The sequence below is a fragment of the Callorhinchus milii genome, unplaced genomic scaffold, assembly GCF_018977255.1.
Source record: "Callorhinchus milii isolate IMCB2004 unplaced genomic scaffold, IMCB_Cmil_1.0 Scaffold16, whole genome shotgun sequence".
In the NCBI taxonomy this organism is placed as follows: domain Eukaryota; kingdom Metazoa; phylum Chordata; class Chondrichthyes; order Chimaeriformes; family Callorhinchidae; genus Callorhinchus; species Callorhinchus milii.
This window is the reverse complement of record NW_024704757.1, coordinates 14,411,569-14,427,783: the sequence shown is the minus strand read 5'-3', so window position 1 is coordinate 14,427,783 and position 16,215 is coordinate 14,411,569. Positions and strand designations below refer to the sequence as shown.

The following is a 16,215-nucleotide window of genomic DNA, read 5'->3' as shown; positions in this document are numbered from 1 at the left end:
TCTTGAGGTAGCAGGATTGCCAAGCTCTCTGTCCCAGTTTGTGACCGCTTTAACCGCTCCGAGGAAGGGCACTATATAAAAGCAAGTTGTTGCTGTTGTTGTCAAAACCCCTTCCTCCCTCAGCCCAGGACTGACTTGGGGGAAATCCTTCACTCAGGTTCTGTTTCTGAACAGCGCCACAGGATGTTTCTCATCACCCAGCTGAACGCAAGTCGGACAGCGTGCAGCCAGAAATGAACCACATTAGCGATGACCTCCATCCGAACTGAGATTTACTTTATTTTTCGATTTATGATTGAAAAAAATTATACGTCATTTCAAAAAATGAGCAATCAATTGATCACTTCAATCCACCACTGTTTGTGGGGACGCTGCTGTGCGCAATTGGCTGCCGCGATTCGCCCACAAAATACACAGTCAACTCGTTTTACAGTATATTCTGTGAAGCGCTTTAAGACGTCTCGAAGACGTGATAAGGCGCTGTATTAATTGCTTGTATGTTTATATAAGTGTAGAATTTGCTGCCCACAAGCGAGCAATGTAATCAGGTGTTAAGCAATATCCAAAAAGGCTAGACCACCTGCTAACTGCACTGGCAACCCTGGGTATTATATCTATTACGAATAAAGCCTTTTGAAGATATCGCAGATAAAATCTTGCACTGTAGAACATCGCTTCCAGCCATATAGGAGTTAACTGTGGAGTCGATCGTCCATTGGATTACGTTAAGAGCTGAACGCTCATAGAATTGAATCACATTCACAGCGAAGTTGTTGGAACTTAGCATTCAGAGCTGCCAGCTCAGCTTAGCTAACTCAGCACAGCCCGGGATCGAACTGTGACTTTATAAGGAAACGAGGGTACATTGTCAGCTACGGGCCACAAAGCCGTAAATCTGTTGAGGCGAGGTTTACGTGCCCAGATAAGATTTAATAAGGGTGCAAATGAGCAGAGTCCAAACCCGCATTCCATTAGGATGCCCTAATGCTGATTAATAGAATGATCAATATCTCATTCTGTAAAAAGTAAGAGATTCAGTTCCCCGTTTCAATACCTTACATGGCGTTTATTTCAGATAAACTGGGAGAGACTTAAACCAAAGTCTCATTATCTGCTTGTTCATCAGGTGGACTTTAAAGATACTGTCAAACTGGGAATTACTTCTGCTTTAACCGCTAACAACCCTTCCGGATTAATAGGCCATTCACCCCATGACTGTTTGTCCTTCCTGTGCCTCAGAATGGCTGCTATCTTTGCTGACAAAAAAATCACCCAGTCACTACTCTTGACAGTAAACTATGTGAAGTACTTTGAGAAGTTTCAGTGTGCTGGAACACTGCAAAGATGCGATTTCATTCTTTCATCTTATATAGTACTAGTTCTGTAATGCTTTCAAGATGAGACTTGCTCTTTAAGAGGCAATTATTTCACACTGTGAGATGATTGCTAACGAATGCCAAATATCAAACTAAGATTTACTGAATTAACATTTATTTAAAATTACATTTTCCACAGCCCTGTCAAAGCGTGTCATATGGTCGCTCCACTGATGGTTCGCGGGAGCCTACAACCTTGCTTCGGTGTCTGAATCTGACTTCAACATTGACAGATCGACAATGACAAGGGACACTTCTGGGAAACTTTACCCTCCACATAACAAGGCGAGGCTGAGATTGTGAGTGAAGGGTTGGAAAAATGGCCAATAAGACAAGGGAAACGTGGAGTTTGGGGCCCGATTTGGGCAGCCTTTGTGTGCGGACACATGCCAGGCAAATCGCGTAGCCTCCGCACTGCACCCACAAGATAACTGCTGGCTCCCTTGAAGTCGAAGCCTCAGTGTTTGTCATAGGTTATGTCTAAAGCGATGGGCTGATGGATCTCAAAGTTTCAAGGAGTAATAGGACAACGCAAATGGTCAAACTCTTGCGATTCTCTGCGAGAATCTCAGGAGGGAAAAAGGACAACTCGATTACATAGTCCCCAAGAGGTTGATGAATAAAAGCTGGAGTTTTCTTTTTGCATTCACTGAAGCAGATACTTTGAGCGAAAATGGGAGTGTATGGGGTCAGTATGGGGGTGATGAGCAGGTTGAGTGCTGTCACTGCAGCTGTGGGGAGAGTCTGAGGAAGCAGTGGAGTGGGTGGCTGTGGTTATGCAGAGGTTGGAGACCACTGTACAAATGTTGGTCTATTCTCATTGAATGTCTAGAAATAAACCAGAAACATAAACACACTTTTAAAAACTGGTGTCAGCCTTTCCATCAACGGGAATGTGCGTTCAAACGGAACCTCTCCAAAGAGGAAATTGTGGTTTGTTGACGGCACAACAACAATAATAATAATAATAATCCTTGCATTTGAATATAGCGCCTTTTCACGTCTTCGAGATGTCTCAAAGCGCTTCACAGAATATACTGTAAAGTGAATTGACTGTATATTTGTGGGCAAAACGTAACAGCCAATTGCGCACAGCAGTGTCCCCACAAACAGTCGTGGATTGAAGTGACCAATTTTACTACTGTTTTTGTTTCTTGAGCGATTATTAGCAGGCATCTGGAGTAAGGAATCTTGCCCAAGGCTTCGCCCTGACCTGCCAGGAATCGAACCCAGGACTCTCGCTTACGAAGCCGAGCGCTCTAACCACTGAGCTACAGAACTCCTTCATAACAAACAGCATGAACGCAAGGCAAATCTGAATTCATTCCATTGGCCTGAAGTTGCTGTCAATGTTACTTGCAGCACCACTCAAGACCACAAGTTTGGTTCCGATGAAGAAGACCCTTCGGCCCAACTGATGGCATCCTTTTAGAACGCCCACCCTACCGGCCAGCATCAAGCTTTTTTATTTATAAATGAATCCAGGCCCTGACCCACCCTTCCTAGAAACCTGTGGCGTTCCCTGTGGCTTACGGGATTTCTCTTAGTTTAATCACACATAGCCAAAGGTGCCTCATGTACGCGCTGATCTGGATGTCAGTCCATTCCCCGTACAGTTTAAGACTTGCCCAGGTGGGATCTAACACTTGTGAGCTTATTTACCCCATGCGGTGTATATGTCTACCCTTTGCTTGAAAAGTTACAGTGGCTGCACATTGCGGTTTGTCGATTTCACTCCTAAATGCAACAGTTAACCTGCAGCCCTTGATCCTGAATGACTTGCTGTCTGCGTATTGAGGTCTCTCTGCAGCTGGTTGTCAAGTTTACTCGATGCTGATCTCCCAGGCTCAATGTGCCAAAACCACCAAGTGCTCCAGATGGCTGAAGCCATTATTATTTGCGTTTCATTTAATTGCTGTTTCGTGTATGTTTGCCAGTAAGCGCCTAATTTGAAGTCAGTATTGCGATCGTGGACATGCTCCCGCCGAGATTTGGATTGAGATTTTCAGACCTATTTGACGAGAAACCTTCAGCGGCCTTCAAAGTAAATGCATTCCTAATTCCATTTGGCCAGACTACATTTGGCTGCCGGTGCAAGATGTCTGTGGGATGTCATAACTTTTTTTGCCTCAATCTTCTTCGCTCCTCTCCCAAAGGCATTGACTCATTCCGTGGTGTCAACTCTGTGGCTCTGGTTCAACAGTACCCTGGTCCTGAGCACAAGGCGATATCCTTCATGGGTTAGCTTAGAAGCGTCAGTGGGCTTTCCGACAGTTGGAGAGCCACAGTTAAGCCAAATGCTTTCCTCGCAGGAAGATGTCATGCGTTCCCTTTCCATCAGCGGTCATTGGGTATTTACCTTCAAATCCCGCCTAAAGACCTTCTTTTTGATCATGCTGATGGCCACCTCCCACCTCGCTTTCCCCCTGGCCGGTTGTCAGACTCCACCACTGTGAAGCTCTCCTGGACGCTACCCTGTGTGAAGGGAGCTATATAAATGCAAGATGTTGTTACAAAATCAGGAGTAAGTCCCAACTCAATGGCTGAATGCTTTTCCTTCCCCGCTAAGCCTTTCTATTACTATCGCCCTTCTGAGATCAAGCATTGAACTTGCGACACCAGTTTTATGTTTCTGGTTTATGTCCAGGCATTCAATGAGAATAGACCAACATTTGTAACAGTGTGTCTCCGGCAGAGAAAGTGAATTAACCTTCTTATGATACAGAAAAGGATGGCTTTAAACGTGGTGATGCCTCGCAGATGGCACGCTGATTAGTTTTAATATCCTTTGAACCTCTGGGAGCCAGCTACAGACTTACTCCAGATGGATAGGATGAGATGAGGATCCAATGGTAAGTAGGTTTTGGGCTGCCTCAACTCTGCCTCTGTTAAATAAGCGCTCCCAGTACAAAACAGACCAAACATGGTACCAGCTGGCACTATCACACTTGTTGTACCTAATCTGACAGCAGACATCAAGCTCATTTTGAATCATATTTCACAAGCCAGGTCATAGCGACTGTTCACAATTGGACAACTCCCAGCTCCATCTGAAATCTTTATTACTGTTAATGTACCCAAATGAGAAATGGTTCAGAGGATGCGAAAAATCTCCAGTAAAATCTGGCAATAAACTCATCGCAACCACCCACTGGCACGCAGCCTACACACCACAAACCCTTGGGTTCAGCCTTCGCTGCGCGTTGATTTGGGGGAAAAAAATAGTTGCCGCAAAGCCAATGTAATAGGAATTGGATGATATGAGGGTGTTGTGTTTTTGCCAATTGCTTGACTGGAGCTGACACAATGTTGAATCATTGCCAGATTGCTACCTTAGGTCCATTTCGTTGAAAGCGAGCTGTCAAGGGCTGCTTTAGATTTGACAGCTGAATCCTGAGATTGTTATTTTACACTGGGACAAGCGGTAGTGCAGCATAAAACTCCTGATGTGGCGAGGGCGGTGCCAGCCACTGGGCAGTAAAATAACTGCAACAACAAAAACAACAACAAATTACATTTGAATAGCACCTTTCGCAAACAGTTTTAAAGCTGGCAAGAACCTTCGGAGGAGGAAGGCTGAGATCTCGGCATTGAATATCAACTTGCAGAGTTTCAAAGTAATTTATAAAACTCCAGCTGCTATTTAACTGCTATTCCAGAGATGCAGGTGATCAATATCATCTCCCCTTCACAAGGTGACCGATCCTGATTGGTTTAAGGCAATCCAGTGCCTTTCCTGGTACGACTAACTTTGCGGCAATCCAAGGTTAATTACCTAAAGCCGATCAACGAACAAAACACTAAAATTGCAAATAGAAGTGACCCGAATTGAGAGGAGGCACGAAATTAATGATTTTAAAAAAATCGGAGAAAATTGAATCGTAAGCTGCTTAGAATTTACAGAAGAAAATAGTGTGAACAGCAGCAGTTTTTAAATATCACGCCAGCATTTACACAATAACAAATCTTTACATTTGATATAAGGTCCTTCATCGGATATACTGTGAAGTGTAGTAACTGTGTTTCCACAAACAGTGACTAACCAATTTTTATTTGAAGAGAGGCTCTCTTGGCCAGGACACTGGGAGAAACTCGCTTCTCTTTTTGAACACACGGTCAGAACACAGTACGGTATTTACAAAAGTATTTGCTGACGAACCAGTGCAATCTTGTGGATAGTGGATGCCAGCTTTTGTAGCTCGCGTGCAAGTTACACAGCATACTTTATCCCACGTATGCCTGGACTTTCATGGTTCTTTCCTTCAAGCGGTTTAGCTGTATTAATAATGGCACACAAGAAATTTAGTTGGAGCCTTTGTCTCGCAACGCATCGAAACTGTTCCAGAAAACCTGGTATTTCATAGCTTTATGTGAGTTCACTGTTTAAATTTTAGCAAACAGAAGTACTTCTGAAAAGCTCACACCAGTTTAGAAAAGCTGAAGAGCAGCTTCAGAAGCCTTTATGATTTTGCTTCTTAGATTTGAAACGTAAAGTGTTGTTTGAAAGAAACGTTGCAAAGAAATGCCGGGGTGTAAAAGAAGCGTTGTGTGAGTTGATAATTTTCCCTGATAAAGCTCACGTCACGTATCGCAGACTCTACCTCCTGTTAAAAGCAACCTTGACGGCCGTTTTCTGTTCGACTTGCAAAGGCAGTCACCGCGACTGGGCGATGCCGTTGCTTATTGTCCCTTTTGGCGTTAGAAACACGATGGTTAAAACCACAGGCTCTTGTTGTGCTTATTTTAATTAACTTAAAAGGCAGAGAAAAAAAGACATACGTGTCAAAAGGATACAGGAGTTGCATACATTTGGAAAACAAAACAATAAACGTTCTACCTTGCTTCCAGAGCACCAGCTAGAGTATAGAAATGTGATTGTTAGCCTGCAAAAGCATTAAGGCGGTATCTTGCCTTGACAAAGCCTTTACATAACTGGTTCGCAAACATTTCGGGTCTTTAATCAATTCCTACAAACGTCTGTGCAAATCCGTCGAGATCTGTGTAAATGCGGAGAGTTGCGGGTGGTCCGACGTGTTTCCTTATGGCGCAGGGTTTTCAACCGCCTTCTTCTTTGGGCCCGTGGCCTTTTTCTTGGGCGGGGTTTGCTTTTGCCGGGGCGGTACACCGTTGGGCCTCTGCAGGCGAACCCTGGCATCGTTCAACTTCCCGGATTTCATTTCGTCCACAAAACCCTCGATGTCTACGAACTTTTCGCTCAGGTCCCCAAGGTGTTCCTTCAGGGCGTTAAATTCCTTAAACAGGTCATCGAGTGCCTCCGAGAGAGGAGAGATCCTAAAGGTGGGGGTGGGCGGGAGGGGGGGGGGAACAAAGCCGCAGACTTGATTGTACATATTAAAATGGCTTTGTTTCTGCTTGTGATCAAATTACCCGTTCGTTGCTTAATTATTTCTTTCCTGCTTTTTGGTCAGCCTGCACTGTAGGTCACTGTGGTCGAGAAGGAAGATGGGAGACGTTTGCTCAACAATAATTTTAGCTGCGAATGCTGGGAGGTGTAAGAGCGACACGGGTTTATTTTCTGTCAGATATCCTCTCCCTCTCTGGGGGCAAGCAATCCGAATCTATTTCTCCTAGTTAGTCATTGAAGGTCTCGAGCAGATCGGTCCTTAGCTACAAAGCTGTGGGTTGGCATCTAATTATGTGGTGTTGGAGCAGGGAGAATTATTCTGTGGTTTTAATCAGTTAATAAGGATTTTTCTACAAAGCCGCTTTCTTTTGAAAACTGAAGAAAAAGCGCCTTCCACGTTAATAATAATAATAATAACAATAATCCTTGCGTTTGATATCGTGCCTCATCATGTCGTTGAGACATCTCAAAGTGCTTCACAGAATATGCTGTAAAGTGTAGTGACTTGTGGGTGAAACGCGCCAGCCAATTGCGCACAGCAGATCCACCTTCCTTGGAAACTGGAGAGAAACGGGTGACTTTAAAGCTATAGCCTTTGCTTTCCAAAGTTCCGAAATATTGTTGTAAGTGGGTGAAAACCATGCTTCGCTTTCAGGCTTCCATCTCAGTATTATACTAGCAATCTCTGTCTCCTCCTCCCCACCCACCCACCCCCTTCCACTGCGATGCCCAAACCAACATTTTCACAATTTCCTGTTGCATTTTCATCTCAGACTGTGCTCGGATCAATTGCAAATCACGCCAAGACATTCGATGTCTTGGTGTGTTCTGGCCTGTTAACCTCTCTCTGAAAAGACATCACGCTCGTTCTACTTTCAGGGGCGGAATCTGTCATTTTCAATGAACGTATCAGACACACAAGATAACTTAATGATACACCTCGCTGCAGCGCGATGGTGGTTGCTGTTGCATTAGACCTTGTCACAACAAATGCAGTGTTTGTCTCAAATATTCACTCAGCTGTTATGAAGCCAGTGTAACCCACTTGCACTCAATCAGTTCCATTGGATTAAATAAAGCCTTATCCTCGGAAAGTGTTACAATTGTCTATTTCGAGCGAAATGCGGACTTGACCTGCCAAAATTAAGCGCTTGGAGGGGACCTGTACTGCCGAGCCTCAAGTCCAATTTTAATGGCTTAGATTAGGTTTCGTATTGAGTAGAAAGGAGCTGCCATTAGTGGCCAGCTCAAAACAAACTGATGTCAGAATCCTGAAACTAAAGCCGCTTTGCTCGTTCTTGTTTAACTTAAACCAACAAGAATGCATTTAGTGTGGTGCTGCACCATCATCCAACCGGTCCCCATTCTCTGGAATTCTGTGCCAGAGTCACACTGACTGACTCATCCCCTCCCAACCCACTTTCAAAGCAACAACAACATTTGTAATAGCGCCTGTCACGTGGGGAAGATGTCCCACCTCAAGACTTAACTCTTTGACTGTGCCTTTAGTCATCTATCCCCTCCCCCCACCTGCCCAACCCACACCCACGCACACACCTCAGTGCCCGGCCAGCTGTATAAACCACTTGGAGAGCCCCCACCCAGCGTGAAGGATTGTGGCATCCCAGGGGAAAATATTCTCATCACAACAGCGTTTTGGCCGAAGGCAAAGAAACCGAGCAATCAACACGACATGCAGTAAATGTCCATCACCTGGCGTAATCGGGGAGGAGAGCCTGGTGATCATTCAGCAGCAGGTTTCTGAACTGAGCCATGATGTCAAATCTCCAGTTGTCCAGTACCTGTGTCAAATTGGCAACTCCACGGACGTCGACTTTATCAGCTACAAAACAATTGAAATATTTATTCGCATCTGATCGATATCGACACTTCTGCTCTAAATACAAACTGTTAGAAAAGTCCCTTAGTTGCTTCTCGCCTTACTTGGCAGTAAATCCCTTCGGAAGATTCGCGACTGAAAAGGAAACTGGCATTTAGAATCCCGCACTAAAATTGTGAGATCTGTCCTGCACTGAACAGATGTTAAAGGTGTAAAGTTGCGATGAAGTTGTGAAACTCTGGCATCAGAAATGCTATCTGTTTATGTGGAATAAAGTTGTGTTAAGTGTCACAGTGCTCTTTTTTCAACAGATCTAACTCTTCAAGAGCTGAATATTCCAGACATTTCTGACAAATAAGAGATTGATCAATACTGTGTACATTCTATTATTTCTAATTTAGATAGTGTGAGCTAATTTGCAGTAATTCTTAACAGATTTCTTAAAAGGACTGTATAGTTATTCTATTTCTAAATCACCATTGGAATAGGCATTCCTTCAGTGCAATACGTGCTTTGTAAATGTACTTATTACACATTAACATACCCCCCCTCCAAAGAAAAATGATCCTGATAAATAATGACAACCACGTCTATAATTTGCGAGATACACGGAACATTTGGATTGTTGAATCAAGGCATTTTTGAGCAAAAAAATGCTACTTGAAGTGAACACGTGCAATAAATCGTAAAGGTAACTTACATCCATCTTTGTAATTCCATTCACCGTATTGAACAGTCTTTTTTTTGCAATTCACTAAAATCAGGGAAGACACAAGGAACACAAAAAATCGACAAAGCATCCTGAGCTGAAAGTGCGGTCCTTTGCAACCAACCGCCCTGAAATACAGAGAAATGGGAAAGTTACCTGTAGCATGAGATCGATTAAAAATTACAATGCTAGTCCAAGATAACTTCTAAAGGCAGTTCTTAAGCATTTTCAGTTGCATCGGTAAGAGTGGCAGTCTTTCCGAACTACACACTACATGCTTAATAACGAGTTGTAATTATTATGACAGTACAATAAGTCGAGGTGATAGCGTTACGGTTAAAACATACAAGCGATCACATGCCCTGTGCTGGACTCAGTGTGTCCGCGAAGTTCTTCCGTGCAACAAATAGCATCAGAGCTTCAATCTGGAATTAATTTAAGCCTTGTGTTGGAAAAGTGTAGAGGTGGCCACTGCATCACATGTTCAGGGAGTGCAAAAACAGAAAACAAGTACTTGACTGTCTGCAAATATATTCCAACCACATGTTTTACATTTATTCGCTGCAGAAATTATATTCCTTCAGTTTCAAGAACAGGCGGAGATTCTGACGGAAAGCAAGATGCATAATTCTCTCCACACCGCCACAGCATCGATACCAAAAACCCTTACGTTGTTTTGTATTGGATAGAAGTTCAAACCTTTGACAGAGCCATCAATGCTATCGCTAAGTGAACTGCCGTAAGCATCAATAGAAGAAGAAAAAGTACCCGGGCAGACATTTTCTCGATTCATAACTTAAGTAGATTCACGTGTAGTGACTGCGTATTTTAAAGGCGAAGGCAGCAGCTGATTTGTGCGCCTCAATGTCTCACCATCAGCAATGCTTCTGTCAACCATTTCTGAATTTCTGCACTTGTAAGAATTAGTAAATAGAGAGTTTAAGATGCAGAAGGTGCCCCAGCTCATTTTTCTTTCATAGTAATAAACATACTGTCCTGTCCTGCCTCCCCCACCCACCACCCCAACCTTACAATATGTAACTTTATCTTAAATGCGTTCAGTATCCTGGCCTCAACAACCCTGTCTGGTAACTCTCTGTGACACTCTTTGCTCAAAAAAAAANCTGGGTATCTTTCCAAAAACTTGCTCTTCACAATGTTGAACTGGTCATTTTTGAACAAGAGTAAAAATAGTCCCTTTTCACAAAATTGATATGTTTATATCAAATATACCAAATATCTAACCTAACCGCTCATTTTACTCTTGTGGAAAGAGATAACAAGTGCGAATGGTCGCTGTGTTATCTTTAAACTTGGAACAGTCGAAGGTTTTTCCTGAATGGATTTGACAGATGATGATTCAGCGGTTTGTTGATGTGCCCTCCATTTAGCTGCCGCACGACGACAATACATTCCCCCTCTAGGGATCTGGAGATTAGTTTCAGGACATATACTTTAACCTGTGGACGTTTTCGGGGTTTCAATCACCAGACCAAGGTGTCAGACAGAAATCCATCCCCGAGCCTCCCACTTGCAACAATAAATGAAAACAACTAAGGATGATCTTCATTAACCTTCCTAAAACCTACATAATTTCAGAAAATTGACTCGTGTGGGGACAAATGATGGTCATTCCCACGCCGATATTTCATTTGCATGCAGATCTACGGCTGAACTTGCCTCAATCAATGAGCACAGGAGACTGGATCTAGTGACTGGTGTTCAACTAGAATTATCCTAGGCCATTCAATATCCTGTCCTGTGCTCATTTTAAGTCCTGTTTGACACCAGTGAATTCAGACAAAGCACCACATAACAGGTGGGAATTTGTGTTCTGAAACGATCTGAACGTAAGCCACGTCGACAAATAATTTTCATGCAGAATACATTTGGGAATAAGTCTTAAAACTTTCTTTTGTGCTGTTCCGCTACCAAGGCCATCCACTGTTTGTGGGATACTGCTCTGTGCAAATTGGCTGCCGCCTTTCACCTACAAAATACATGTCTGAAGCAATAATAATATGTAATTAAGAATTGTGAAGTTTTACTTATTCATTTTTTAAAAAATGTATATAAGACAAATTGTGAACTATGAACAATTTTCTGCCATTTGTTTCGTAAAAGCATATCATTAGTGACTGCCAGTGGTCATTTCCGCCTTTTTTTTGACATTGTGGTGAGGATTTAACGTCTAAAAAAAGGATTCTTGAGGCACACACACATGGAACGCGTTGAATTGTACTGATTTTTTTTCACTTAGGTCAGAGTACAGCAGCATACAATATGACATGGTAAAAATCTTAAGGTAACATTTTGGACTATAATCTGGAAGTATAATCATGCTTCCTTACTATATGGATTGCACAGAATGTGACGTTTGATGGGATAATAATCAGCAGTCATATTATTATAGTTAGCATTTCTGCTCCCAGTTACTGACATGCTTCTCTGTTTACTTTACATTTCTCGGCATCACGTTTTGTATTTGGGGTTCATCTGCCCCAATTTTGCTAAATCTCTTTAGATCTACACGGAATGCCATTCCTTTCCTCTGGATGTTCAGAGTTGACGCACAAATATCTGCAAATTTCCGGTTTTAATAATGTCAGATGAGTACTATATCCACGGCTGTCAATGATTTCTGCATACTTGCCGTATTTAATCATCAATCTTAGATGTTGCGCGTGTGTGTGTGTGTCTGTGTGTTTTTCAAACACAGCAGAGCACGGAAACAGACTGTGACAAAGACACTTCTTGATTGATGTGCAAATCGATCAACTTCATGACAACAGGGTTTATGCTTGCAACGATCTAAGCAGCAGAGCCAGACCTGTGGTCTTTTGCAAAGTACGAACGCACTCTGTACAATGCGAAAGCTCTTTTCAACTTTCAACAAGGGCATGCGGTAGTTTAAAAGTGAAGTGCAATGCATAAAAGCTTATAAAGTTTACATAGACTGCACAGTACCAAAGCAGTCTATTTGTCCCAACCAGCTAGTGTCTCCTAATCCTCTCCTGATCCCCTTTCCCAATCCACCACCCCATCGCTCCAATACCGACTGTACCTTTCTCCCTTAGAGATGTTTCGGTGAAGAAGGCCCTTTGGGCCATTCAACCGTTTCCCCTCAGTTAACTTTAAAACATCAGTGAGATTGAAGAATCTAGTTATGGAGTTAGTCCAACTCCTGTATATTACTAGCCACTTTTTATTTAAGAATAAAATCAACACTGGCATTCCTGTTGCCAGGCTGAGCATTTAAAGGAATTGTTCACAAGATCCCAGTGATAGGATGACCATATTTTGTAAACTAAATCTGGGGACACACATATATATAAAAAAAATTAACCCATCACTGATGCCTTCTGATGCCTGCAGCATTGAAGAAGCTTATTGGATTGATGGCTGTATTTCTCTGATGAGTATATCTGATCAAAATTTTATTCAGGAAATTAGGGACATATGGTCACCCTACAAGAGTGAGGTTGGGATGAAGAAAAAAGTCCCTTCGGCCTATTTGACCGCATCATTCCAGAATACCCACCTTATTCTCCTCTTATCACAGCATCAAGCTTTTATTAATATAAAAATGAATAATAATAATAATCCTTGCATTTGATATAGCGCTTTTCAGGTCTTCAAGACGTCTCAAAGCGCTTCACAGAATATGCCGTAAAGTGAATTGACTGTATATTTCTGGGCGAATCTCAGCATTATGGCCTCAAACACCTTCCTGGTAATCTGTTGCAGTAGTTAATTTCGTGTCACAATTGGTGGCGATGAGTGATTGCCATTTCAATTTATTCGGGTATGTGGTTACTGCTGGCAACTGCACTAATGTCTTACCAGCAGCACTCAGCAACACACTGGTTCAATCTCTTTAAAGTGCTGGTAGCATCAAGACAACCCTCATAACTGCACGCAAAGTAAATGTGACACGTTGCCCTTAGCCTGAACGTAGCCATAACCTAACTTGAACTTTTTCTTTTTTGAAAAACAGGTTAAAGAAATGTCCACCTAATGTAAAAAAAAGGTGTATTTTTTTACTGGAGCAAAGTTGCCATTTTCTTACAAGACCCGGTGAGGGCAGGGGTTCGGGGGGGGGGGGGGGGTGCGTGTGGGGGAGCAAAGAACCACAATGAACACAGCAAGTTCTGGTCTTGTTTGTGAATGTTTCACATCAGATTTTAGTACCAAGTCATTAGACATTGTTCCCTGGAGCTATATGCAAACTCATTAGGCGCACGTTCCTAGGACGACATTTCACCTATAATGAAGGGGCATCTGGGAAGTCTTGCTGTGAGCTGCGCACATTAACTTATTGAACATTTGGTTCCAGCCCTGGTAAACATCCTGACACCTACTGTTTTATTTCCAACCCTGTTTGGGAACATTTCTACACGAGCGCTACGTTTTCATTAAGGCTTAAGAAATTACTCGGATTTAATTTCCTGCAGTTTTCCATAAACCCTTTACAACTGTAAAGTAAATCATAGAAATAGATCTTTTTACTTTGACACAGTATTAGCTTGTGTTAATGCCTTTTATGCCAAGCAATGAAAAGCATTTGACTGAAAACACATGCTCCGAAGGAGCCGTCAACCAAACTTTATTTAACAATGAAAGGTGAGAAATTCCGCTTTTAGGTCTAAGCTCACTCGGTATAGCATTTCCAGAATTTGCAGATTTTGACATAATATTGGTTTCAGCCTTGAATTCAAAACTACTTTGTTTGTTTGTATATATCTCAAGGAAGTTGCAGAAAAACAGTTTCAAAAGTAAAGCTGTACTTAAAGAAATGCTAAGAAAACAGAATAAATCTATACTCAGGTGAAATTTCTCCCTCGAACTCTTCATTGATTGATTATTTTTAACAAATGTAGCATATTTTAAACATCCGAAACTCATTGGAAAATCAAAGTGAAGGTGGCCTGAATTCTAACAGTTATGTGTGATAGATTTTGCGCGCTTGATATTATGTTGAGTGTATAGCAATTCAGTCACTCATGACCTGAGATCTTCTTTCCCTTCAATAGATTTAGTGGTTTAAGCATTGATCCAATAGTCCTTAATGTTTGTTGTTGCTAAATCTTTTTTTCAGCTCTCGACAGTTTCTATCCTGGAGGCACATTGGTACTTTTCTTTTCACAGCAGTAGTGTTCAACTACCTCATGCAAACAGTTACCATTCCTACGTGAGTTTTGACAGTGAGTCTTGGCCAAGTCAGTCAACCAATGAGAGGCATCAACAGCTGAGCTCAATGTATCAGTGTCCCATAGCAATACAATATACCTCCAAATAATGGAGGTGGGGGTGAGGTGGGGGTAATGCTCTGCATTAGGAGCAGGAACCCTATTTGATTCTATTCCCCTCCTCAGCCTCGGAGCAATGATGTCAATTACACTGCCCAAACTACCGTAAGAAAACCCAGCAGAGATTTAGTGATGAACATTGCTGCATTTGGTGCGTTCGCCCACTAAACCACTAGTGGAGCCAAACAATTGTGTTTCAAGCTGATCTACTTAGCCTAAATTTTCTATTAAATAATTTTGCTTTCTTACATCATGTGTTATGGACGAATAGGATGCAATTCTGATTAATCAACAACGGCAACAACCTGTACTTATGTAGCACCTTTCATGTGGGGTGGCGTCTCGGAGCGCTGAATCGTGCCAGAGCTGGATGCCGAACTGGGGCAAGGTCACAGTAAGTACAAATGAAGATTATGGGGGTTGACATAGAATCATAGATTCTAAATCACATCGAAAACGAGTCTAAAATAATAATATAATCAAATAATGTATTTTTGGGCATCTTCTTAATGCTAAAAGTGCATATGTACCTAATTATTCTTGAATTGAGTTCAGTTATTTCAATCGTCTGGCTCAGAGAGCTTGCTTTCCACATAGAATTTGGCAATGGCTCCCTTTTTGCAATTTTAATTTTATTAATTCCAGAATAAGAAACTAAATATAGACGGACCTTATTGTGATGTGGGCACTAGCTGTATAAGTACACTTATGCAATGCAAAGAAGGTTATTTTTACTTTTAATGGGCACATATCCTTTTGTACTTATGCCACGTAGGCAAAGCTTTTTCTTCCCCAGTGGCACATGCTGGTTTATTGCCCAGCTTAATCCAACTTTCTAAACAGTTATATCCCTTCTTGAGCCGACATCTTTTAAAAATTTTGCATGATGGTCCAACTTATTTGCCAATCAACGTGCCAATCAGGAAAAAACAAGGCTTTGAAATTACATAGTGTTTATTCCAAATCCTAACCATTTGTGCAAAGTAACTATCAATCTCAGGAGTATATGGGGGAAAAAAAGGCTATTCATTTGAATGACTTATTCTCAAGAGCTATTTCCATCTGATGAACATTCAGATGAGCTGTTTCTTCCTGGTGAGCTTTCCAGTTCTCCCTATATCCTGATGCGTACGTTTGTTTGACTTAAGGCTTTGTCAATGCTTCCAGATTTCAGTCTTTAGAGAATAATAATAATAATAATAATAATCCTTGCATTTGAAATAGCCACTTTTTCAGGTCTTCGAGACCTTTCAAAGCGCTTCACGGAATATGCCGTCAAGTGAATGGACTGTGTGTTTGCGGGCGAGTGGATTGAAGGGTGTGAGGCTCAGCGAGCCGGCGGCGGTGCCTATAACGGCCTCCTTCCGCGCCGCGAAGGTTTCCAGCTTCCCCGGAAAATAAGACGTTGAGTGTGCGGAGCCAAGTGGGGGGTGTGGATGTGCCTTTCTTTGTCCAGGTAGGGGTGAAGTGGGCAGACAGGCAAAAGAGCCGGCCAGGATCAAAGATGGCGGCCTCCAAGACCGTCACAGCGGTGGCCACCAAAGAGCCGGCCAGGATCAAAGATGGCGGCCTGCAACCCGCTCCAGCGGCGGCAGCCGGCGGGCGCTTCCGGTCCT

At 42.5% G+C, this 16,215-nt stretch overlaps 1 protein-coding gene across 1 annotated transcript; it reads right to left on the bottom strand.

Moving 5' to 3' along the window:
• Window positions 1-6,112: 6,112 nt before the first annotated feature.
• si:ch211-76l23.4 lies at window positions 6,113-9,475 on the bottom strand. Its single transcript, XM_042341245.1, has 3 exons — window positions 9,447-9,475; window positions 8,455-8,584; window positions 6,113-6,668 (listed from the first exon to the last, which is right to left on the bottom strand). The coding sequence occupies exons 2-3, from the start codon at window positions 8,514-8,516 to the stop codon at window positions 6,416-6,418; spliced, it is 315 nt and encodes a 104-aa protein (XP_042197179.1). The 5' UTR covers window positions 8,517-8,584; window positions 9,447-9,475; the 3' UTR covers window positions 6,113-6,415.
• Window positions 9,476-16,215: the final 6,740 nt, after the last annotated feature.